Source organism: Microcaecilia unicolor, chromosome 3, assembly GCF_901765095.1.
Source record: "Microcaecilia unicolor chromosome 3, aMicUni1.1, whole genome shotgun sequence".
Taxonomy (NCBI): domain Eukaryota; kingdom Metazoa; phylum Chordata; class Amphibia; order Gymnophiona; family Siphonopidae; genus Microcaecilia; species Microcaecilia unicolor.
In genome coordinates, this window is record NC_044033.1 from 527,911,702 (window position 1) to 527,938,195 (window position 26,494).

Sequence of the window (26,494 nt, forward strand, 5' to 3'; positions counted from 1 at the left end):
TTTTTAAACAGGTTAGTTTTTAGTTTTTTTTCCGGAAGTTTAGGTGGTCGTATGTAGTTTTCAAAGCTTTTGGTAATGCGTTTCACAGTTGTGTGCTTATGTAGGAGAGACTGGATGCGTAAGTTAATTTGTATTTGAGTCCTTTGCAGCTTGGGTACTGCAGATTTAGGTACGTTCATGTTGATTCGGATGTGTTTCTAGTTGGTAGGTCGATTAAGTCTGTCATGTATCCCGGGGCTTCACCGTACATAATTTTGTGAATCAGAGTGCAGATTTTGAAAGCAATGCGTTCTTTGATTGGGAGCCAGTGTAGTTTTTCACGGAGGGGTTTTGCGCTTTCAAATCACGTTTTTCCGAAGATAAGCCTAGCTGCCGTGTTTGAGCGGTCTGAAGTTTCTTTAATGTTTGTTCTTTGCATCCTGCATAAATTCCATTGCAGTAGTCTACATGGCTTAGTACCATTGATTGTATCAGGTTGCGAAATGTTTCCCTCGGGAAGAACTGTTTCACACGTTTGAGTTTACACATTGAGTGGAACATTTTCTTTGTTGTGGATGTCACTTGGCTCTCTAGTGTTAAATTGCGGGCCAATGTAACGCCGAGGATTTTCAGGCTGTCTGAGATAGGGAAGGAGTAATCTGGGGTGTTGATAATTGTGGGGTTGTCTGCGTTGTGTTGGGATGAGAGGATAACACAGTGAGGCATATTTTCAAAGCACTTAGCCTTCCAAAGTTCCATAGGTTTCTATGGAACTTTGGAAGGCTAAGTGCTTTGAAAATATGCATGTTTGTTTTTTCTTTGAATTTTAGTTGGAATGCATTTGCCCAAGAGTCCATGATGTTCAAGCTGATCTTGATTTCGTTGGTGATTTCTGTCAGTTTTGATTTGTAAGGAATATATATAGCGACATCCTCTGCATAGATGAAGGGGTTAAGGCCTTGGTTGGATAAGGACTTGGCTAGTGGGGTCATCATTAGGTTGCTGGAGAAACAGTGACTGACAGTGGTGCTCACAGAAAATGTAGTGGTGTGGGGAGGGGAGAGCATAAATAAAAATTACTTGGAATGCATCGCAAATGATAGGTCTGCATTTCAATTAAAATTTTAATTCCACAATTAGGTTGCTGGCGAAACAGTGAAATATCATTTAGACTTGGCGTGTCTGGCATTCTCTTTAAATAGCAACAGCAATGGGTTCCTGAGTGACACACCTGAAGCCAGCTCTTACAATTTTCTAGTGTGTTTGTTGAGGGGGGGGGGGGGGGGGGCAGCTGTTTCTTTTGCTAGAATCTGATGCCAAGATTTCCCCCTCCTTACTTTATATCCCCTTTTCAACTCATCTAACCTTAGCATGGCAGCGAGTTCTTCTCAACCAGGAGCCATGGACCAGAACTGCCTTCCAGAATCCTAATTGACTTACCACGCAGAAACAGATCCAGTACCTCACGATCATACCTGAACTTGCACTACCCAGAGACTGTAATGGCCTTAAATACAAGTCAATTTACGCCTCCAACTTTACTTACATAGGCACTCAACTGTGGAATGCTCTACCCAAATCAGTAAAATCTACCCAGAACTACCGAAATTTCAGAAAATTATTGAAATCAGTATTGTTTAAGAAGGCTTATTCCCCAGGTTCAACTTAATTTGAATTAACTCTATTAATAAGATCCAAGGACACTAATTACCTGTTATTATCTCTTGCCTATTGCTGTTTGTTATTTCTTATCTTATTCTCAATTTGTACAATTGTCCTTCTTGCACTGTAGCCTTACTACAGATTTATGTAAGCCACTTTGAGCCTGCAATCAGTGGGAAAATGTGGGATATAAATGTAATAAGAAATAAATAAATAAAATAAATAAATTCAGAATTATCTAAATTTTATAAAACTATTGAAGACCATCCTGATCAAGAAGGCTTACTTCCCAGACTCAACCTAACCTATCCATTCCGGTTTTCAGCAAGATTCTTCGATCTTATTAACTTGTAACTATGTATTAACTTTTGCTACCTTTATTGTTTATATGATGCCTAATTGTTCATTACCTTACTCTTACTGTAGTCTTCCCTACGGTTCTATGTAAGCCACATTGAGCCTACAACTAGTGGGAAAATGTGGGGTATAAATGTATTAAATAAACAAACTATCGGGTGCCCATGGGAAGAGGGTAGTCAGTTGCCAGTCCCCTGACTTTTAATGACAAATTATTTATAGGCTTGGTTTTCTGACGTAGACACTGAGGACTGTAATTCTGTTTATAGCTATTCTTAAGGCTGTTTTAGATTATTTAATTTGTAATTTTTCAATTTGTATTTCTTATCTTTTCATTCTTTAATTTTTTAGGGTTGTATCTGGATTACAATGTATTACCATGATGAGTCACGTGATTTAAGGTATGTTATTTATTTATTGACATTTTTCCCACTGCCGCTCCTTGTGACTCTGGGGCATGGAGGGTTAAGTGACTTGCCCAGAGTCTCACAAAGGTGCACTGGGAGGGGAAAAATTAACATACTTTTAATTGTGGAATTAAAATTTTAATTGAAATGCAGACCTCTCATTTGCGATGCATTCCGAGTAATTTTTATTTATGCTCTCCCCTCCCCACACCACTAAATTTTCTGTGAGCACCACTGTCAGTCACTAGGTGTCACCACTGTGTAACACCCATAACTCCCTTCTTTCCCACAGCATCCTCAGGTCCAGCTGAGCTAAAGGGGGGAGGGGAGGGAAATGGGACTTGATTTACTGCCTTTCTGTGGTTTTTGCAATTATATTCAAAGCGCGTTACATAGTATATTCAGGTACTTATTTTGTACCAGGGGCAATGGAGGGTTAAGTGACTTGCCCAGAGTCACAAGGAGCTGCAGTGGGAATCAAACTCAGTTCCCCAAGATCAAAGTCCACTGCACTAACCACTAGGCTACTCATCTGTCAAAGGAAGACCTGAGCTGGGAACTGAACCCAGACCTTTCTTCTGCAGCGTAGGTCCAGCTGACCTAAGGAAGACCTGAGCTGGGAACTGAACTCAGGCCCTTCTTCTGCAGAGTAGGTCCAGCTGACCTGAGCTGGGAACTGAACCCAGGCCCTTCTTCTGCAGCGTAGGTCCAGCTGACCTAAGGAAGACCTGAGCTGGGAACTGAACCTAGGCCCTTCTTCTGCAGAGTAGGTCCAGCTGACCTGATCTGGGAACTGAACCCAGGCTCTTCTTCTGCAGAGTAGGTCCAGCTGACCTAAGGAAGACCTGAGCTGGGAACTGAACCCAGACCCTTCTTCTGTAGAGTAGGTCCAGCTGACCTAAGGAAGACCTGAGCTGGGAACTGAACCCAGGCCCTTCTTCTGCAGAGTAGGTCCAGCTGACCTGAGCTGGGAACTGAACCCAGGCCCTTCTTCTGCAGAGTAGATCCAGCTGACCTAAGGAAGCCCTGAGCTGGGAACTGAACCCAGGCCCTTCTTCTGCAGCGTAGTACATACCAATGGCACTGAGCCATCGGCCTAGTCCTACCAACAGCTATTTATAATAGTTGTTTACTTCGCACTCTTGCTGTTTCTTCTGTGAGCAGCAGATATGTAGAGGAGTAAAAGGGAAAAAATCCTCTTTTGTTCCATGGCCTAGCATGGCAGTGAGCTGTGTGGACTATCACTAGTACAAAAGCAGCTCTGTCCATAGCCATTTACTTACGTGCACTTGTTCACAAAAGGTGCATTAAACATTAATGTTGCACAGTGTGTACCAGTGACTAAATCCCACTAATAATAACAGTGCCCATGGTAAATGCATGTTAATATTTAATGCACCTTTGTGAATACTGGTGAAAGAAAAACTCTTGAAAAGAGAAAGCAATGTTTGATAGCCACACACACACACACACAGCAGTCAGCACAGAATCCCATTACAGAAGCCATGTCAGTAACGCTATCCAATAAACTGCCATAAGTACCCCATAAGGCACAGGATTCTCAAACAGTGGGTTCATGATCCATTTGGGGTTCCAACCTGGATAGGAGGTTCTTGCCCTGAGCCACCCGGGGGGAGCGGAGCACACTTTCTGCAGCCACATAAGTTGAGGTCGAAGTTGCAGAAAGATTGGCAAGTGCTGCTTAAATGCATCATGATCAAGTATGTTTATCAAATGTCACTGTTCCCACAGGCTACCCAGGTACAGAAAGAATAATGACATTCAGTGATGATATGCTACGGTAGACCTGTCGCAAAAGAGCGTAAGGAGAACTGCTGGAGTTCTATACCCGCGATATCCATACATCATGATTCTGAGAGACACCTGTGAAGATGGCAGCCAGAAGTCATGCGTGTCTCACCAAACCAAACCCCATGCTGACTTCTTTTCATCAGCACTGCAAGAGTATAGACCGAGAAGGTGTACATAAAATACGTGGCCTGGCAGAAGAGCAGATTCTACCTTAGTCAGGTGGTGCCAAGTTAATGTTTAAGAAGGACACGGTGCCAGCTGATATTTGGAATGTCTGGCCTTGGAGCTGAGGCAAGGTCTGGTGAGACAAATTTGGCTCTACAATCAGCGCAGAGGGCTGGCTAGCGTCCTGAGTTGTCTGGGACGTGCAGTTGGGCTCATGGCTCAGTTGTGTATTTTGGGGAGAGTGCAATGGTTCTGCTGTTAGATGGAGAACCTCTGCCCGGCTTTGAAGCTGTTCCAGAGCCTCCTTTGTGAGAGTTATGACATGCATTTCCTCTGGCTGAGCCACTGCAACTTGATTGTCCATTAGGTTAAGGCTCTGAATTTGCTCTGCTTGCCGATGATTGGTGGCCAGTGGCTGGGCAAGCAGAGCAAGGCTAGTAGTCTGATCTGGTGTTACATTCTTGGGGCTATCAGCCGTCACAATGCTAAGTGCCTGCCCATGGCTGGGCACAAAATTTATGTTGTGCACAGCATCCGTGATCAGTAGCTGTATCTCTTGTCCTGCAGATGAGGAGAGCTGGTATTGCTGCAGCTGGACAATATTGCGGGCCTCCTCCGCTCTGCTGCTTTCTTGTGCTTGCATGTGCTTCTCCTTGCTGTGGATCTTCATGTGCGTCTTTAAGTTGTCCAAGCGGGAGAAGTGCGTATGGCAGTCTGTGCAGGAGAAAGGCTTCTTGCCCGTATGCAGGATGCAGTGTCTCCTCTTCGCACTGGAGTCCGAGAAGGATTTCCCACACACCCCGCAGGTGTATGGCTTTTCACCTCTGCAAGACAAGAGAAGACGTGTCACTTCAAGGTTTGGCTCAGCACTGCAAGGACCTGTGCTTTTCAGACAACAATGCAATGCTTTTTATAATACGAAAAGATAAGCTAGAGAAATACAAGGAAACAGTCTCAAAATTTATGAGCGATATTAAGCCATGTAACCCCAGACCTCGCTTCCCCAGAATACACACTGAGTAGACAGATGTCAGACTCGCAGAAACAGAAGCCTGCTTGGCCACGTTGCTGATCTGCAAGGGCAGGCTTCTACATGGAATGTTGCTAGTGGAATAGCAGCATTCCATGTAGAATCTCAGTAGCAACAGAATCTCAAATAATTTATTTGGATTTTGCTCACACCTTTTTCAATAGTAGCTCAAGGTGAGTTACATTCAAGTACACTGGATATTTTTCTGTCCCAGGAGGGCTCACAATCTAAGTTTCTACCTGAGCCAATGGAAGGTTAACTGACTTGCCTAAGATCACAAGGACCAGCAGTGGGATTTGAACCGGCCACCTCTGGATTGCAAGACCGGTGCTCTAACCACTAGGCCACTCCTCCTATGTCAGTATTGTCTGTGTGTGTCTGATCTGGAAGGAAGATAGGAGGGGAGATTTGCAAGAATAATTCAAAACTAATCCAAGCAATTGCGCTGCAGTATGTGCCCACTTCACTTCTCAGTCGCTATAGTGCAATTGCTTGGTGAAGCTCCCAAAGAAGCATTAGGTGAAACGGCAGTGTTCTGTTGAGTAGGACAAGGTGCCAGTTAAGTGCTCTCTTTCAGCCTTCTCACTGAATTAAATCTGCATAAAAATAAATGTTCTATGAGGATTGTATATGTTCTATATACTTAAGTAAAATTCGGTGAAATTGAGCATAAATTGCTCTGAGGAGGAGGTTTTTTTTAAAGACTTGTCAGGAAATCGCTCAGCATTTGGACTTTGGTCTAAACAAAAAGATTTTGGCTGAAAGTCTTTTCCTCCTTCCTCTCTTTTTTTCTTGTTTGACGATAAAGGAGAAATTAGATCTTACCTGCTAATTTGCTTTCCTTTAGTCCCTCCGGACCAGACCAGGATTGGACTGATGGGTTGTGCTCGCCAGTATTTTCTCAGTCTCCACCTGCTGGTAGGCGAGCACAACCCATCAGTCCAATCCTGATCCGGTCCGGAGGGACGCTAAGGAAGACTGATTGTGAATTACTTGCACCATATTGACGTTGGAATAATAAAATAATAATAAAGAATAATAAAATATCTGGCACTTCCCAAGTCTGATAGTTGAAATTCACAGCCTGTTTTCTGCTGTCTTCCTACCAAGAGGCATCTTCATTTTCTAATAATAAACAATGCCGTTTTCTTGGAAGCTGGTGGCAGATCTGTTTTTAGACGTGCTACTTCATCTTAAACCAGTAGACTCACAAATTATAGAGATAAAATACCCTAAATATTCAAGGCATCAGTGAACCTTGTAGAATAAACTAAGAAACTTCACAACAAAACTCCATTATGTTTCCTTATGTTATATGGACGTTCTAATATGTTGCGTATTAGGGGGTCATGTTTATATTATATGAACATTCTAACACAGTGTTTCTCAAGTTCTTCAAGCCAAGTACCCCCCCCCCCCCCCCTCAGTCAAACAAATTTCAATTGAGCATCCCCAAGGTCCAATCAGAACTGGCAGATGTACATTCCAAAAACTGACATATTCTAATCACAAAATAAAATAAGTAATTTTATTTTCTAATCCTGTTGTTCCAATTTCTGGTTTTTGCTTTCCTTTTTCTTCTCTTAACTCTCTTGCCAGGGTCTCCCCTCCATTTGACATGTCTTTTCTCCTCATGTGCATCATCCATCTCTCCTAATATCCAACATCAACCCTGTCTCTCTCCCCCTGCCATGCAACATTTCCTCCCCCTCCCTGGCCATCTAGGATTCCAACTCTGTCACTCTCTCTTCTCCCATCCAACACTGCTACTGTCTCTCTCCTGCCAACATCCAGCATTGCCCATTCTCTCCACCTTCCCCTCACATCCAGCATTACCCCTCTCTCTCTTTCCTTCCATCACTGCCTCTTTCCTACCATCCTCCACTATCAAGCATTGCCTCACTTCTCTTCCCCTCACCCCATCTCTCTCTCTTGTTCCCTCCTCTACCATCATCCAATTTCTTTTCTGCTTTGCTAACTCTCTTTTCAGTGGCTACTGTCCATTTGTCCTCTCTTCTTCCCTCCCTCACTAGAACTGACATATTTCCTCTCTCTTTTCTATGTACAAACTGCAATTGCATTTTTTCACTTCCCCCATTCTCTCTCCTCCCATCGAGTTCCATCCCCTTCTCCCCCACCCCCCGAGTCCATCCCCCTTCTGCTCTCCCCTGCTCACCGTCCCATCCACCTTCTGCTCTGTTTTCCCTCCCCCATCCACTAAATCATAGCCAGCCTCTACTCTCCCTTCCCCACCCTGCCTCCCTCTTCCATTAGTAATAATAACTGAACTTTGAAGGCTTGATAACCCTTTTCTTGGACCCACTAGTGAACAAAGTTCTGAGTCTGCAGAACACCCTGGCTTCTACACTTGCCTTGCTGGCTGCACACTCCTGCTGCCTACTCAGCCCAGCTCTATGGTTTGCTGAGGCTGAAATCAGTGTGGGGGCGGAGCGATTGAGGGGCAGATAGCCAATGAAGAACAGACTGGAGCAGCGAGAGCCTTGCAGCAAAGCAACTGATCCAGAATGGGCAGCCGGTCAGCTGCAGCTGTGGTGCACATGGACCCAGTGTGGCTGGCTGGCATCAATATCATGCAGTACCGTGCAGAGGAAGAAAGAAGCACCATCAGTGGATTTATAAGCCTTGTGACACTGGGGCATTCTGTAGCCCTGCTGCTGACTCATGTACCCACTTGGGGAGTGTGTACCACCTGTTGAGAACCTCTAATATATTGCATATTTAGGTCTCCCACTTAGCCATTTCTCTCTCTCTTCAATCTGTTCAAAATTCTGTTGCACGACTAATATTCCGCCAGTGTCGTTATGCTCATATTAGCCCTCTCCTCAAGTCACTTCACTGGCTTCCTATCCATTTCCGCATACAGTTCAAACTCCTCTTATGGACCTATAAGTGCATTCACTCTGCAGCTCCTCAGTACCTCTCCACTCTCATCTCTCCCTACATTCCTCCCCGGGAACTCTGTTCACTGGGTAAATCTCTCTTACCTGCACCCTTCTCCTCCACCGCTAACTCTAGACTCCGTTCCTTTTATCTTGCTGCACCATATGCCTGGAATAGACTTCCTGAGCCGGTACGTCAAGCTCCATCTCTGGCCGTCTTCAAATCTAAGCTAAAAGCCCACCTTTTTGATGCTGCTTTTAACTCCTAACCCTTATTCACTTCTTCAGAACCCTTATTTTATCATCCTCACTTTAATATTCCCTTATTTCTTATTTGTCCTGTTTGTCTGTCCTAATTAGATTGTAAGCTCTGTAGAGCAGGGACTGTCTCTTCATGTTCAAGTGTACAGCGCTGCGTACGTCTAGTAGTGCTATAGAAATGATAAGTAGTAGTAGTAATATTAGGAGGTTTCATTTGTATGGTACTGACATTGTAAGTATCACATTTGTGTTGCATGAATGTTCTTCGATGTTGCCTATAATATTTACCATATGTCTGGTATGATTGTTATCCTGTGCTGTTTTAATGTGTAGCATTTTGCTAACTGTATCATATTATTCCCTATTACAAAGATTCAGTCTGTCTTGTCTGTTCTTATATTTGGTTGATTTACTGTTGTTATGCTGTTAATACAATTGTAAGGTTTATGTCAAGATACATCTGCTGTATACCACCTTGGGTGACTCTCTTTATAAAGCCATAAATAAACCCCAATCAATTAATAAATGTGTGTGCCGTCACAGAAGCAGTGCATTGGCAGGACTGTGTCATTACTAATCTTAGAGATAGGTTAACGCTGCTCAATTTGGTTTTATGCATATTTGAGTTATGTGCAGAATGTAATATTTGCCTTCTGTTGGTAAAATAGCACAGTACCTCTGCATGACGACATCACCGATGATGATGACATAATCTCAGTGATGTCATAATTTGTGACATGCCTGTGGTCTGTTACTAGAAAGGCCTGGACAGTTCTAGCTGGCTGTCACTTTAGCACTGCTGCTGCTTGTGAAAGTACTGGACAGTTACAAGTGTGCAAAAGAAAACGATGAGGGAATGAAGAATAAAGGTAAAATATTGCTTAAGGGTTACAATGAAGCAGGGGTTCATTACCACGGGTGCCCTCACCTCTTGATAAGCAGAGAACACAGAAAAGATCTTGAAACTTTCTAGGCAGAGTGAAGGCAGTTATTGTTAGTATAACTCTGTTCTAGTGTAATTTTAATGGCTAACATCAATATATGTAGTTGACCAGCAGTTTAGGAAGAGGGTGTGAGAGTTTCACTGATCGATTAAAGGGATACGTGAACCATAAAAGGTTAAGAACCCATGCAATGAAGGATGAAACAGGACAGACTAAGAACAAGACCTAACGTTAATGTTAGGTCCAAAATAATAAAAATACGAATGTACTAAAACAATGAAAGGAGACCTAAGGGGAAGATCAAACCTGGAAGCAACTTTTTCTTGCATTGTTTCCTTGGGGTTTATTTTTGCTATTTAAAGAAAAAAAGTCTGACACATACATTACCTGTGGATTCTAATGTGAGTCTGAAGAGAACTTTTTGCTGTGAATGACTTTCCACACACTTCACATGTGAATGGCCTTTCACCTGGAACACAGAAGTTCTGGATTTAGTTTCCGGACAGAAAATTAGAGAATAACATCACTTGAAATTTGCTTCTAGGGTATGGCATCCTCCACCCTGCCCCTAGCAGTGTAACTGGTGTTGATGGTTGCAGGATCGAGGACTGGAAGAGAAGGCAGCGTTGTTTACTAACCTGCCACCTTATTCACATACAGTAATGGCTATGAAATTCTTAGGAGTCCAAGCAGGTGGTAATAATAAACTTAGAGTGGAGGAGTGGCCTAGTGGTTAGAGTGGTGGACTTTGGTCCAGGGGAACTGAGGAACTGAGTTCGATTCCCACTTTAGGCACAGGCAGCTCCTTGTGACTCTGGGCAAGTCACTTAACCCTCCATTGCCCCATATAAGCTGCATTGAGCCTGCCATGAGTGGGAAAGCGCAGGGTACAAATGTAACAAAAATAAAATAGATTCTTTTGGAGATTCTACATGGAATGTTGCTACTATTAGAGATTTTACATGGAATGTTGCTATTCCACTAGCAACATTCCATGTAGAAGCCTGCGCGGCCACATTGGTGATCTGCAAGGGACGACTTCTACATGTGGAGGAGTGGCCTAGTGGTTAGAGTGGTGGACTTTGGTCCTGGGGAACTGAGGAACTGAGTTCGATTCCCACTTCAGGCACAGGCAGCTCCTTGTGACTCTGGGCAAGTCACTTAACCCTCCATTGCCCCATATAAGCTGCATTGAGCCTGCCATGAGTGGGAAAGCGCAGGGTACAAATGTAACAAAAATAAAATAGATTCTTTTGGAGATTCTACATGGAATGTTGCTACTATTAGAGATTTTACATGGAATGTTGCTATTCCACTAGCAACATTCCATGTAGAAGGCTGCGCAGGCTTCTGTTTCTGTGAGTCTGACGTCCTGCACGTACGTGCAGGACGTCAGACTCACAGAAGCAGAAGCCTGCGCGGCCACATTGGTGATCTGCAAGGGACGACTTCTACATGTGGAGGAGTGGCCTAGTGGTTAGAGTGGTGGACTTTGGTCCTGGGGAACTGAGGAACTGAGTTCGATTCCCACTTCAGGCACAGGCAGCTCCTTGTGACTCTGGGCAAGTCACTTAACCCTCCATTGCCCCATATAAGCTGCATTGAGCCTGCCATGAGTGGGAAAGCGCAGGGTACAAATGTAACAAAAATAAAATAGATTCTTTTGGAGATTCTACATGGAATGTTGCTACTATTGGAGATTCTACATGGAATGTTGCTATTCCACTAGCAACATTCCATGTAGAAGGCTGCGCAGGCTTCTGTTTCTGTGAGTCTGACGTCCTGCACGTACGTGCAGGACGTCAGACTCACAGAAGCAGAAGCCTGCGCGGCCACATTGGTGATCTGCAAGGGACGACTTCTACATGTGGAGGAGTGGCCTAGTGGTTAGAGTGGTGGACTTTGGTCCTGGGGAACTGAGGAACTGAGTTCGATTCCCACTTCAGGCACAGGCAGCTCCTTGTGACTCTGGGCAAGTCACTTAACCCTCCATTGCCCCATATAAGCTGCATTGAGCCTGCCATGAGTGGGAAAGCGCAGGGTACAAATGTAACAAAAATAAAATAGATTCTTTTGGAGATTCTACATGGAATGTTGCTACTATTGGAGATTCTACATGGAATGTTGCTATTCCACTAGCAACATTCCATGTAGAAGGCTGCGCAGGCTTCTGTTTCTGTGAGTCTGACGTCCTGCACGTACGTGCAGGACGTCAGACTCACAGAAGCAGAAGCCTGCGCGGCCACATTGGTGATCTGCAAGGGACGACTTCTACATGTGGAGGAGTGGCCTAGTGGTTAGAGTGGTGGACTTTGGTCCTGGGGAACTGAGGAACTGAGTTCGATTCCCACTTCAGGCACAGGCAGCTCCTTGTGACTCTGGGCAAGTCACTTAACCCTCCATTGCCCCATATAAGCTGCATTGAGCCTGCCATGAGTGGGAAAGCGCAGGGTACAAATGTAACAAAAATAAAATAGATTCTTTTGGAGATTCTACATGGAATGTTGCTACTATTGGAGATTCTACATGGAATGTTGCTACTATTGGAGATTCTACATGGAATGTTGCTATTCCACTAGCAACATTCCATGTAGAAGGCTGCGCAGGCTTCTGTGTTTCTGTGAGCCTGACGTCCTGCAGAAGCCTGCGCGGCCACATTGGTGATCTGCAAGGGACGACTTCTACATGTGGAGGAGTGGCCTAGTGGTTAGGGTGGTGGACTCTGGTCCTGGGGAACTGAGGAATTGAGTTTGATTCCCACTTCAGGCACAGGCAGCTCCTTGTGACTCTGGGCAAGTCACTTAACCCTCCACTGCCTGCCGCATTGAGCCTGCCATGAGTGGGAAAGCGCGGGGTACAAATGTAATTAAAATAAATAAAAATGACTGAGCCCAGCAAGTGCTGGGGGTCAGCAGTGGTGCAAATTGTGCATTTCTGCTAATGATGTTTTATCTAGTCAGTCCAATAAAATCACCTAATATTTTCTTTTTTTGTTTATGGACTTTTATCATCAACTTCCCTCCTACTGACAGTTCTCCAGAGCCCTGAAAGCAGCCTTAAAAAGTAAATCAATAAATCACTAAAATAGCAGTTTGTATTACTTAGTTGAAAACATATTTGTCGGTGATAAGATATTTAAGGAACTGGGGCCAATCGCTAGTACAGGCCTGCACGGTTATGACCTTTCAAGGCTGCTTCTCCCAAACACTTTATTGTGTGCTCTGTCCGTAGACTGTAGTAAGCTCTATAGAGCAGGGGCTCTCCCTTATGTGTATCTGTACAGAACTGAATATATCTTGCAGGGCTATATAAATGTTTTATTTTATTTATTTGGATTTATTGGCCACCTTTGTGATGAAATTCACCCAAATCTTACAATTTTGTTAACAGCACAACAATGGTAAAATGACCAAATATAAGTTTAAGAACATAAGAAAAGCCGCCATACTGGGTCAGACCAATAGTCCATCTAGCCCAGTATCCTGTTTCCAACAGTGGTCAAACCAGGTCACAAGTACCTGGCAGAAACCCAAATCGTTAATGATCAGCAAAAGAAAAACTGGAAAACAAAAATACACAATCTACTGCTCCTCAAATATTAAAACATACCAAAAGAAAACAAAGAATACTGTGATGTAAGTGAAATAAAGGCATCAGATATATATCAGTGGGCCATGCTATTAGGTCTCCTATAGCGCTAAGCTATTCCAAACTTGAGCCTACTGCGTATCATCAATCACTTTTTCTCCAGGAACCAAAACCTCCATTTAATAACACGTTCTTCTTTATTTGGATAACGTCATTCCATGTCAAGTGTTCTGGTGGTCCCTGCGTGACCATCACAGATTTCGCTGAAATTTTCTGTGAACATTCATACATGTCCCCAATGAACACTGGTAAAGTTTTACGTTCACCGATGCAATACTTGCAGAGATATAGTAATCTGTTTGACCCCTTACTGCAGCCTTCGCGCAGGGACCACTTGACATGGAATGACTAAATGCATACTGCACACCAATTCTTATAAAATTCCTAGTTTACAGCTTTAGACATCAAGGCACATCAAAATTCAAACAAATCCAAGGTTCAGCGCTGGTTAAACCCAAATCATGGCAACCCCAGGGCAAGCAGTGGCTTCCTAATGTCTGTCCCAATAGCAGACTATGGACTTTTCCTCCAGTGTCCCCTAATCTTTGTACTTTTGGAACAAGTAAAACAATAAATCGATTTACTTCTACTCGTTCTACACCTCTCAGGAGTTTGTAGACCTCAATCATATCTCCTCTCATCCATCTCTTTTCCAAGCTGAGGAGCCCTAACCTCTTTAGCCTTTCCTCATACGAGAGGAGTTCCATCCCCTTTACATTTTGGTCGCTCTTCTTTGAATCTTTTCTAATTCCGCTATATCTTTTTTGAGATACGGCGACCAGAACACCATGGAGCAGCGATACAGAGGCATTATAGTATTTTCAGTTTCAATACAATCAATGAGGTAAACTTGGAAATGGCATATCGAATCCTAGAAACAGGATTAACGTGACACAGTAAAACAATCATATAACAGAAATATGATAAATGCCCTCAGAATAGGAATGATCCTATAAGAAACATGGAAGAACATTCAACAATACAAACGAAACATCTTTAATAGGCAGGTATTGGAACACTGTTTGTACAATACAATGAAATATCTTCATAGGTAGCCAAGGGGGCAAGTGTGCAATTGAGTCACATAGGTGGGCCAAGATGGGCAGGACAAAGACATTGAGCTGAACAGAGGGGTTTGTAGTACTGAAGCTGACTCCTTTGGTGTTTCAGTTCAATCAGACCAGACGTCTATTATTATTATTCTTATTGTTTATCATCTCCTCTCAATTCAGCCTAGTCATTGGTTTATGGTTTACTGAAACTTGCTCGCAGATCTAAGTGATTTAAAATCTAACAACAAACTTCCGCAGTGATAACCCTTACCCAGGGGCAACAAAACATGGCTCCCCCTTGAATGCAAGAAATTTGGACCCGAAGCCTGAAGACGTGTTGAGTTTTCTAGATAAACATGGGTACCAGGGAAATTCCTATAACGTAATGGCGACTGAAATCTTCTGTAAAAGAACCTTGAAAATGCTGAGTTCCATAAACATTGTTCTATGTTCCATAACATTCAGATAGTGTGTTCCATTCTATGTAAACAATGAAGTAAGACAGAAATTAGCTGAAGTTGCAAGTTGGGAGGGGATTGATGCCCAATCCACTGTATATAAGGCACTGTTTTGTTATATCTAGTCGGAGGGCTGAGATGATCAACCGAGTGACCCTTCATCACAGAGGTCTCCCTCTCGTAACAAATTGCTGATGCCTGATTTCTTTACTATTTGCTACCTGCCTGATTACTCTGATTACAATGATTACTTTGTCTGATTACTCTAATTACTTCACCTGATTATTTTGCCTAATTGCTTTATTGCCTTCTTATCATCTATAATTGATAAGTATTAAAGACTTTTCCTTTAGAAGAAACATAGCCTCCGTCCTCTCTAATTTCCCTGTTCTTTCTGTCTATTCTGTCACACTATATTTTGGGAATGGCTGGTCCACTGTATCTTGGGGTAAGTGTTGGGAGACAGAAACCCTATTGCCTTCACCTGTCCAAATTATTATATTCCTTATGATAAGTGGAAGGATAAGAAGGTAGAATATTACAGCCTTCTCTGGGACTGGGTAATTACCAGGGGAGGACCGTATTATGGCCTTCCCTAAGATTCTACTATAAACAATGTCCAGCAAAAGCATTTGAAAATGGCAAGGACAGATCAAGACCAGATATACATCTGAAGTTATCACATCATACCTTATGTAATGAGTTTATCTTGTTGGGCAGACTAGATGGACTGTACAGATCTTTATCTGCCACCATCTACTATGTTATGTTATGTTATGTTATATTTAAGGCATCAACTGGAGAACGGGCATTTTTCTGGTTAGAGCCTATGTTGAGAAATAAGCTCCCTAACTCTATACAGACGGAATTTTGAAGAAGTTTAAATGACTTCTGAAAACTCATCCCTTAGGGAATTAGGAGGGTCTTGTAGCATTTTTTTTGGATGCATATATGTATCTTGTATGCCTATTAGTTACTTTGCAGGATGCAAAGAACAAATCACAAAAAACTACAGACCATTCAAAACACGGCAGCCAGGCTTATATTTGGAAAAGCGCGATTCGAAAGCGCCAAACCCCTCTGAGAAAAACTGCACTGGCTCCCAATCAAAGAACGTATTGTCTTCAAAATCTGCACCATGGTTCATAAAATTATCTACGACGAAGCCCTAGGATACATGACAGACCTCACAGATCTACCAATCAGATCAACCTTATTCTACCACAACATCACTTTGTATTTGTTCCTTACCGGAGTTGGCGATTGCCATTACGGTACTATGTAAGCCACATTGAGACTGCAAATAGGTGGGAAAATGTGGGATACAAATGTAACAAATAAATAAATAAAATATTAGATGCCTTCCTATCATGACATGCAGGTTTTTTTGTTATTCTTGGTTTTTAATTTTGTACATCACCAAGCGGTATATCAAATTTTAACAACCAAAACATACCTGTATGGGATCGCAGGTGCTTTTTTAGTTGTGCTGTGTCCATGAATTTCCGATGACACTGGTTACATTCTGGCAGTAAATGACCTTGTGATAAATTTTAAAAAGTAATGGAGCCGTCAGCATAAATACATCAAAACATCCCAGAAACAACACTGCCATCTGTTATTACTCAGAGTCCTACCAACATATGCAAAGCTGTGAAATGGAAATAAGGCTTTGTTCATACCCTTCTCTAAGTGCAAAGGTCTCTTGGAAGCTACTCTGAAGGAGTTTCCTATATGTCAGAACAGAGACGTACGAGGGGCAATTCTCTAAGCCAGTGATTTACCAAGGAGTAAATATGAGTGCATAGATCACTGTTTCCCAAGTCCGGTCCTGGAGTACTCCCTCGCCAGTCAGATTTTCAGGATATTCACAATGAATATGCAAGACACTGATTTGCATACACTACTTGGGAAACACTGATCTATGCGCTCACATTTACACCTTGGTAAAAAAAAAAAAAAGGCAACAAATGACACTTCTCTAACAAAACATCAGTCTCTTTAAGAGTCATAACACATTGATACATTTGCTTATCACTTCAGTATTATAAAAACATAAGCATTGCCATATGGGGACAGATCGAAGGTCCATCAAGCCCAGAATCCTGTTTCCAACAGTGGCCAATCCAGGTTGCAAGTACCTGGCAAGATCCCAGAATAGTAGAATACATTTTATGCTGCTTATCCTAGAAATAAGCAGTGGATTTTCCCCAAGTGCATTTTAATAATGCATTATGGACTTTTCTTTTAGGAAATTATCTAAACCCTGCTATGCTAACTGCTTTTACTACATTCTCTGGAAACAATTCCAGAGTTTAATTACACATTCAGCGAAGAAATATTTTCTCAGATTCATTTTAAATTTACTACATTGTAGCTTCATTGCGTGCCCTCTTGTCCTAGTATTTTTGGAAAGCGTAAACAAGCGATTCACGTCTACCTGTTCCACTCCACTCATTATTTTATAGCCCTCTATCATATCTCCCCTCAGCCGTCTTTTCTCCAAGCTGAAGAGCCCTAGACGCTTTAGCCTGTCCTCATAGGGAAGTCGTCCCATCCCCTTTATCATTTTCGTTGCCTTTCTCTGTACCTTTTCTAAATCCACTATATCTTTTTTGACATGTGGCAACCAGAATTGAACACAATATTCAAGGTGCGGTCGCACCATGGACTGATACAAAGGCATTATAACATCCTCACTTTTGTTTTCCATTCGTTTCCTAATACCTAACATTCTATTTGCTTTCTTAGCCACTGCCGCACACTGAGCATAGGGTTTCAACATATCATCAATAATGATGCCCAGATCCCTTTCCTGGTTGGTGACTCCTAATGTGGAACCTTGCATTACATAGCTAAAATCCGGGTTCCTCTTTCCCACATGCATCACTTTGCACTAGCTCACATTAAATGTCATCTGCCATTTAGATGCCCAGTCTCCCAATCTTGTAAGGTCCTCTTACAATGGAGGTCTTGGTTGTAACTATATTATCAACTCCATATTTAGCTGCCTATATGTGGTGGCGGGTGTGGCTCTGACCATCTTGCTGGGCAGGCTGGATAGACTGTGCGGGTCTCTACTGTGTTACCGTTTACCTGAAGTAACGGGCAACAAAGAAACTTATCCAAAATTATAAGGAATGTAATGAAGTGAGATTTGAACCCTGGCTTTTCCTGGTTTACAGCCCATTGCTCTCACTACTAAACCATGCCCTCCAGTTTTATTGTTATTAAATGTCTTATACCCCATCCATATCAATAAAATATTACACCAAGGTGCAAATGATTCTCAGGAAAAGGATGTTACCAGTGGTGTGCCACAAGGTTTGGTTCTTGGGCCAGTTCTTTTTAAATTTGTTATTTATTTATTATATTTGTATCCCGCACTTTCCCACTAAAAGCAGGCTCACATAATAATAGGTAACATAGAATTTTGTTATGTAAAGTAGGAAATTAAGTATAACATAATAGAAGGATGGATGGGTAGGTAGGTAGAGACAGGTGATAGAGAGAGGAGGGTAAGGTGGGAGATAGAGTCTGGGTCAACGTCGTTTTCTCTTCAGTATATGTAAGGTAGATGGGTTCATGAGATTAATCTGGGTCTTTTGGGTAGGCTTGTTTGAATAGATGGGTTTTTAGTGCTTTTCTGAATGGTAGGTGGTCATGGATTGCTCGGATAGGTCTAGGGACAGCGTTCCATAGACGGCTGCCCAGGAAGGAGAAATTGGATCCATAATAAGTTTTGTACTTGAGACCTTTACAGCTGGGGTAGTGCAGGTCTCACTTTCGTGAGGATATAGACATGTTTCTTGCTGGAAGTCGACCAGATTTATCATATAGTTTGGAGATTCTCCGTGTATTATCTTGTGGATTAAAGTCTGGGCTTTGAAATTGATACATTCTTTGATTGGGAGCCAGTGCAGTCTTGCACGGAGAGGAGTTGCACTCTCAAAATGTGATCTGCCAAAGATGAGTCTTGCTGCTGTATTTTGGGCGGTCTGAAGTTTTTTTTTTAGGATATAGGCTTTGCAGCCTAAGAAAATACTGTTGCAATAATCAGCATGGGTAAGTACCGTGTATTGCACTAAATTCTGGAATGTTTTCTGGGGTAAATATGGTTTTACGCGTTTCAATATCCACATCATTGTGAACATTTTCTTTGTGGTGGATGTGGCGTGATTGTCGAGGGAGAGGTGGCTGTCTAATGTCACTCCCAGGATTTTCAGGTTTTCAGAAATGGGGATTGTAGTGCCGGAGATGGTGAGATTAGATGGGGGAATTGTGGAGTGTTGAGATGAAAGGATTAGGCACTGTGTTTTTTCTTTGTTCAATTTCATCCTAAAGGCATTGGCCCAGGAGGTTAAGATATTCATGCCCATGGATATTCTATCAGAGATTTCTGTTAGGTTTGATTTAAAGGGAATGAATATAGTAACATCATCAACATAAATGAAAGTGTTTAGACCATGTCTGAATAGGGCTTTGGCTAGTGGGATCATCATTAGATTGAAGAGTATCGGTGATAAAGGGGATCCTTGAGGTACTCCGAAGACAGGTGACCAGGGGGATGAGATATCAGTGGGTGATTTAATTTGATAGGATCTTGAGGTGATGTGTACAATTCTGGAGATCGCACTTTTAAAAAGACATAAACAGGATGGAGTTGATCCAGAGGGCTGCTACTAAAATAGTCAGTGGTCCGCGTTAGGAGTTACGGATCAAGAAAGGGATCTGGGTGTCGTCGTCGATGATACGCTGAAACCTTCTGCTCAGTGTGCTGCTGCGGCTAGGAAAGCGAATAGAATGTTGGGTGTTATTAGGAAGGGTATGGAGTCCAGGTGTGCGGATGTTATAATGCCGTTGTATCGCTCCATGGTGCGACCGCACCTGGAGTATTGTGTTCAGTACTGGTCTCCGTATCTCAAAAAAGATATAGTAGAATTGGAAAAGGTACAGCGAAGGGCGACGAAAATGATAGTGGGGATGGGACGACTTTCCTATGAAGAGAGGCTGAGAAGGCTAGGGCTTTTCAGCTTGGAGAAGAGACGGCTGAGGGGAGATATGATAGAAGTGTATAAAATAATGAGTGGAATGGATCGGGTGGATGTGAAGCGACTGTTCACGCTATCCAAAAATAATAGGACTAGAGGGCATGAGTTGAAACTACAGTGTGGTAAATTTAAAACGAATCGGAGAAAATTTTTCTTCACCCAACGTGTAATTAGACTCTGGAATTCGTTGCCGGAGAACGTGGTACGGGCGGTTAGCTTGACGGAGTTTAAAAAGGGGTTAGATAGATTCCTAAAGGACAAGTCCATAGACCGCTATTAAATGGACTTGGAAAAATTCCACATTTTTAGGTATAACTTGTCTGGAATGTTTTTACGTTTGGGGAGCATGCCAGGTGCCCTTGACCTGAATTGGCCACTGTCGGTGACAGGATGCTGGGCTAGATGGACCTTTGGTCTTTCCCAGTATGGCACTACTTATGTACTTATCAAAAGGGATATGGGGCAGTGTTTGGAAGAAAGGCAGGAGATGTGTCACGTCTGTGGCCGTGACCACCCTCAGCCTTACCTCCTTTCTGGGGGTCAGCAGCTCTGCTGGCTTCTGTCTGTGTTAGTCTTGTCTCTGTCCTGGTGTGCTGGCTGCTTCCAGCATGAACCTGATTGCTTCACTAGACCTCACCTGTGTGGGCTATGTCTCTCTAGGGAGCCAGCATCTAAGATGGCTGCCACCGGCTCTGTGCCAGCTTCCAAGATGGCTCCTGCTTGTCTTTCCTGTGGGCTCACTTCCTATGTGTGTCAAGCCTCTCTTTGTTGTCAGTGTACTTCCTGCTTCTGTCCTACTGCTGGTGACTCATCAGTGAGAGTCTTCATAAGGAAGTGCTGTGCTTGCAGTCTGGGCCTTTGCATAAGTGTTATGCTCTTAGGCCAGGTCAGGTTAGTTAAGTGTCTGCTGCACTACTGCTTAGCCTCTCTCTGGGTTCCAGCCCAGATTCTTTCTGTGTCTCTGTTGTCCTTCCGTGGGGGGTTTTCCCTGCCACTGTCTGTGGACTGCGGTCCTTCCTGGCTTACCCTGAGTTGGGGTGAAGCTTCTGTCTGTGGACTGCGGGTCCTTCCTGGCTTACCCTGTGTTTGGGGTGAAGCCTCTGTTCCTGGCTTACCCTGTGTTTGGGGTGAAGCCTCTGCTCCAGGCTTACCCTGTGTTGGGGTGAAGCCTCTGCTCCAGGCTTACTCTGTCTGTACCAAAGACCCTTGGCCTGTTATTCCTGGTTACTCTGTTTGCTCTGCTGCCAGCCCAAGACCCCTGGCCTGTTCTTCCTGGTTTGCTCTCTTTACCCTAAGTCCTGCCTTGCCTAGCCTGTGTGCCTACCCTGCTTGTATATCCTGAATCCTGTATCTGTCTAGCTAGTGTGTATTTCCTGGGTGGTTATTCCTGTATCCTGTCTCCACCTAGCTAGAGGGTTTACCCTGTGAGTATTCCCGGATCCCCGTTCTGCCTAGTGTGTACGCTGCCCTAGTCCTTGCTCCTGCTAGGCTTCTGTACACCTTGTGTTCCTTGGTCTGTCTTCTGGGTCTTGCTAGTGGCTGTGCAGCAGCACACTGTCTGTGTTTAGTTCCTAGTCTGGTCTCCCTCGTGTATCCCAGACCCAGGGTGGGTCCTCTGGATCTTCAGTTCCTGCCTTATCCTGCAAGTCCTGCCGGCCACCTGCACTTCGGAGCTCAACTCCGGAGGAACGGTGGCTAAGTGCAGGTGAAGCTGTTCCTGTTTCGTCTGTTCTAGCTGCCTGCCTTGTACTACTCCAGTCCAGAGTTCCAGTACTGCTCTTTGGGGTATCCAGTTCCAAGGTGGTCTTGCCTGCCGCTGCTCCTCGGCAGTGGCCCAAGGGCTCACGAACTCCAGTCCTGCCTCGAGGACCTGACAGGATGCCAAGGCCCTCGAGAACGCAACAAGAGGGAAGATATGAAAGAGATATTTAAATACCTATGTGGCATAAATGCACATGAGGTGAGTCTCTTTCAATTGAAAAGAAGCTCAGGAATGAGGGGGCATAGGATGAAGGCAAAAAGGGGGTAGACTCACAAGTAACCTGAAGAAATACTTGTTACAGAATGGCCTCCCGGTGCAAGTGGACGAGACAAAAACAATATCTGAATTCAAGAGAGCGTGGGACAAGTCCATAGGATCTCTAAGGGAATGACAGGGAGAGTAGATGGCACGGATAGGCAGACTGGATAGGTCATACAGAGGGGCATTTTCCAAAGGGACGTCCAAGTTGCGATTTGGACGTCCTTGCAAAATGGCGAAATCCAGGGGTGGGGAAACTCGTATTTTCCAAATAAAATGGACATCCATCTTTCGTTTTGAAAATACCGCCAGAGATGTTAAAAATCCTTAAATTTGTCAGGGTACAGGGGTAACTATATGTAAAACTGGGACAAAAATTTGGAAGTAGAAATAGTAATGGTTATAGCATTGTGAGTTTGTTGGTGTGTTACTATGTGCAGAACTCCTTGTTTGGGGGTGTATACGTGTGAATAATTGAAAAATGTCAAGTTGAGTCATTTCTGTATTGCTCTTACAATGATCAATGAAGACTTCTATAAATTAAAAAAAAAAATCCTTAAATTTGGACGTCCCTAGATTTGGACATTTCTGACTTTCGGTGATTTTCGAAACCAAAGACGTCCATGTCTAAAACGTCCTAATGCAAGCCATTTGGGCGTGGGAGGAGCCAGCATTTGTAGTGCACTGGTCCCCCTGACATGCCAGGACACCAACCGGGCACCCTAGGGGGCACTGCAGTGGACTTCATAAATTGCTCCCAGGTACATGGCTCCCTTACCTTGTGTGCTGAGCCCCCCCAAAACCCACTACACACAACTGTACAACACTATCATAGCCCTTACAGGTGAAGGGGGGCACCTAGATGTGGGTACAGTGGGTTTGTGGTGGGTTTTGGAGGGCTCGCTGTTTCCTCCACAAATGTAACAGGTGTGGGGGGGTATGGGCCTGGGTCCGCCTGTCTGAAGTGCACTGCAGTACCCATTAAAACTGCTCCCGGGACCTGCTTGCACTGTCATGGACCTGAGTATGACATCTGAGGCTGGCACGACATGTTTTGAAAGATGTTTTTTGAGGGTGGGAGGGTGTTAGTGATCACTGGGGGAGTAACGGGAGGTCATCCCCGATTCTTTCTGGTGGTCATCTGGTCATTTTGGGCACCTTTTTATGCCTTAGTTGTAATAAAAACACGTCCGTGTGAAAACGTCCAAGTGTTCGTCAGGGACGTCCTTGTTTTTTTCGATTATGGGTCAAGGACGTCCAAGTGTTAGGCATGCCAAGTCCCGCCTTCGCTACGCCTCCGACACGCCCCCTTCAACTTTGGCCGTCCTTGCGACGGAGTGCAGTTGGAGACGTCGTAAATCGGGTTTCAATTATACCGATTTGGACGTCCCTGGGAGAAAGACGTCCATCTTCCGATTTGTGTCGAAAGATGGACGTCCTTCTCTTTCGAAAATGAGCCCAATGGTCTTTATCTGCCTACATTTTTGCTCTGTTTCTATGTTTCTTCTATGTTTACAATCAACTATACATAAAACCATAAATGTTCAAAAAATAAAAATAAAACCAGATCATCCACTATCACAAAACCCAATAGCCTCATTACCCACCAATTCAAACCCACAGACCACCTTATTTACCCCACAATCCATTTTCCTCCCCAGGAAACAGACATGTTTTCAATCATTTTTCTAAACTTGGAGTAGAAGCCTAGTGGTTAGTGCAGTGGGCTGACAACTTCGGGAACTGGGCTCAATTCCCACTGCAGCTTCCTGTGACTTAACCCTCCATTGTCCCAGGTATAATACTTAGGTTGTGAGTCTACTAGGGACAGAGAAAGTACCTGAATATAATAAAATGTAAACCACTTTGACTGTATCACAGAAAGACAGTACATCAAATCCCACTACCCTTACCCCTTAAGATTTCCATGTTCTACTCCCACCCTAATTTCTTCAGGGAGCTTATTCCACCATGTTGGTGTCACAACAGCCAACATCCTACTTCACAGCCTAACCTCAATCCAAGAAGGTATTTGTAACAGAAGGTTGTGTCTTGATCTTGAATCCCTCACTGGATCCTACTTTGTAACCTACTTGCTAAACAGCTGGGTTAACCTTCTCAAGCACCGATATTTTGAACTACACCCTACTTGCAGACACAACCACCGAACACTGTAGCAATCGTGTCACACTCATCCAACAAGATTCCCCCAGGATCATCCTTGCTGCCCTAGAGAATTTCTTCCCCAGTTTTGTTCCTGTCATTTTTACTTACTGATTGCTCAGAAAGACAATCCCCTAAAAATGACCACATTTTCCCAATCTGCACTTGTGGTAGAAGAGCATATGAGAGACAAGCTGTACCTGTGTGCACTCGGTAATGGCTCTTCAGTTGTCTTCTCTGACTGAAAAATTTCCCACACTTGTCGCATGTGAAATCCTTCTTACCTGCAAGAGAAAGGAGAAGTTTTGCTGGTGTGGCATTAACAACATAAGAGTAGCCATACTGGGTTGGACCAATGGTCCATCTAGCCCTGTATCCTGTTTTCCAAACAGTGGCCAAGCCAGGTCACAAGCAGAAACCCAAATCGTGGCAGCACTTCATACTACAAATCCCAGGGCAAGCAGTTGCTTCCCATGTCTGTCTCAATAGCAGACTACGGACTTTTCCTTCAGGAATTTGTCCAAACCTTTTTTAAACCCAGATACACTAGCCGCTGTTACCACATCCTCTGGCAAAGAGTTCCAGAGCTTAACTATTCGTTGAATGAGAAAGTATTTCCTCCTATTTGTTTTAAAAGTATTTCCATGTAACTTCCTTGAGTGTCCCCTAGTCTTTGTACTTTTGGAACGAGTAAAAAAAAAAAAAAATCGATTTACTTCCACTTGTTCTACACCACTCAGGATTTTGTAGACCTCAACATATCTCCCCTTATCCATCTTTTCCAAGCTGAAGAGCCCTAAACTCTTAAGCCTTTCTTCATATGAGAGGAGTTCCATCCCCTTTATCATTTTGGTCGCTCTTCTTTGAACCTTTTCTAATTAGACCACCGAGGCAGCTACATCCCCACAGGGATTCACTGTGAATCCAGAATTGCAATGCTGAAATCACCATGGAAGAAAACAATTCCTAAATCTAAATCAGGGGGTGGGAAAGTTGTGGTTGTCACAAAGATTAAACAATTCTCAAAAGACAGGAAAGGTAACACATTTAAAACTATCTTACAGTACAGTGCTGCAAACATTTCATTTTGTTTGTATTTTCATCCTGGCATCCTGGGTACTACTATAAAATGGAAAGCCAAGAGATGAAGACTTTTCTGGAAAAGTATCCATATCTGCTGAGGAGTTGGTAGGGTAGGAAGTAACCTCCAATTCTTGGTGTTTTAAGGCAGTGAGAAGAGGCTGCAGAGAGCAACGTAACACAACTGGACCTTAGTATCTGAAACAATGGCGCTATGAAGCATTTTAAACACTATTCTTCCTCCTTCCCATGATTATAGCACTAGTAGATGCTCGTTGCACTATACCCTGTATGCCATCTAATCCTACTATCATATACTAAGCAGTATAAAATGTTTTGTACATTTTTGGGATCTTGCTAGGTATTTGTGATCTGGATTGGCCACTGTTGGAAACAGGATGCTGGGCTCGATGGACCTTTGGTCTTTCCCAGTATGGCAATACTTATCATGCACACTCTTACATCACGGACTGTGCCCGTTACCTGCGTGCAGGCTCATGTGCTCCAGGAGAGAATGTTTGGTTGTCAGGGCCTTGCTGCACACAGTGCAGGTGTAGGGTCGCTCCCCTGTGTGTATCCGCTCATGGACCTGCAGAGAATGCTTCTGGGAAAATCCTTTCCCACATTCCGTACATTTGAAAGGCCGCTCCCCTGAAACACAAAAGAAACTATTTCAAACCATAAACCCCCAGACAGACAAATTCACTACTTCTGCATTACCCCTTTCAAACCGATGTCACCGAGTATTTTTAAACCTGACCTGTCTTCCCAATGTTCTCTGACGTTCTAAAGTTTTCAGATATGCTTTTACCACAATAATGCGCACATTATAAACCTTTTTTGCAAAGTGCAAGATAGCTGTCTGGTATTTCTGGGCCCATGCTAGACCTGCTTTTAATATGCGATCTGTTTATTTAGCTTGTAATATGCAATGTATTTAATAAATATTTAAATTTAACAAGGGTTGATTGAATATAAGCCTGGGTATTTCAGTTCAAATGTTATAAAGTCTCTACAGAAGAAATTGCGTGAAGTCATCTGGAATAGACCATTTCCAGTCTAGAGGTCTGCACAGGAACGGGGTTCGCAGGGATCCCGCAGGAATCCCCTCTGGGCTTGCGGGAGCACTGCAGGAACAGAAATAGACCTGCAGGGTTCCTGTGGGGATGGAAGATGTTCCTGCGGGGTTCAGGCATACCTTTGTTTAAGCCCATAGCTTTTCTGCTGTTCTGTCTGTGCCCATCGTGACAACGCACTTCCATCTGCAATCCATCATGCTTGGTTTGCCCCTTGGCTCAAAAAAGAGGAAGTGTGTGTGCACGCACATGGGTGCGTCGACCACGAAGGAGGAGGTCTGGCTGGCATGCGACTCTAGAATCCAGTCCATTTAAACCTAGACGTTGTCACCATGGGATTTGCTTTTGAATTCTACAAATTTAAAATGATTAGGTACGAGAACCTCACTACCTCTTAGAGGACTCTCTGCTCGAGGTGCTGGTGGATAA

At 43.6% G+C, this 26,494-nt stretch overlaps 1 protein-coding gene and 1 long non-coding RNA gene across 3 annotated transcripts in view; one reads left to right on the forward strand and one right to left on the reverse strand.

Moving 5' to 3' along the window:
* LOC115467326 overlaps positions 1-7,620 on the forward strand; it is a 145,740-nt gene extending 138,120 nt beyond the window's left edge. The window contains exon 4 of the long non-coding RNA XR_003941679.1: positions 7,559-7,620. This is a non-coding gene — a long non-coding RNA (uncharacterized LOC115467326). The remainder of the gene's footprint in view (positions 1-7,558) is intronic.
* Positions 3,092-26,494, reverse strand: part of LOC115467320 (zinc finger and BTB domain-containing protein 24-like) — a 38,183-nt gene continuing 14,780 nt past the window's right edge. Inside the window, exons 2-8 of one of the 2 annotated variants that reach the window (XM_030199192.1) lie at positions 25,473-25,640; positions 24,110-24,193; positions 16,132-16,215; positions 9,905-9,986; positions 3,421-5,206; positions 3,269-3,367; positions 3,092-3,151 (exon numbers count right to left, since the gene is read on the reverse strand). In XM_030199192.1, the coding sequence (XP_030055052.1) occupies positions 4,429-5,206; positions 9,905-9,986; positions 16,132-16,215; positions 24,110-24,193; positions 25,473-25,640 (1,196 nt within the window). In that variant the 3' untranslated portion in view covers positions 3,092-3,151; positions 3,269-3,367; positions 3,421-4,428. Of the gene's footprint in view, positions 3,187-3,268; positions 3,368-3,420; positions 5,207-9,904; positions 9,987-16,131; positions 16,216-24,109; positions 24,194-25,472; positions 25,641-26,494 lie in introns of both variants that reach the window. The other variant, XM_030199191.1, reaches the window with a different exon arrangement.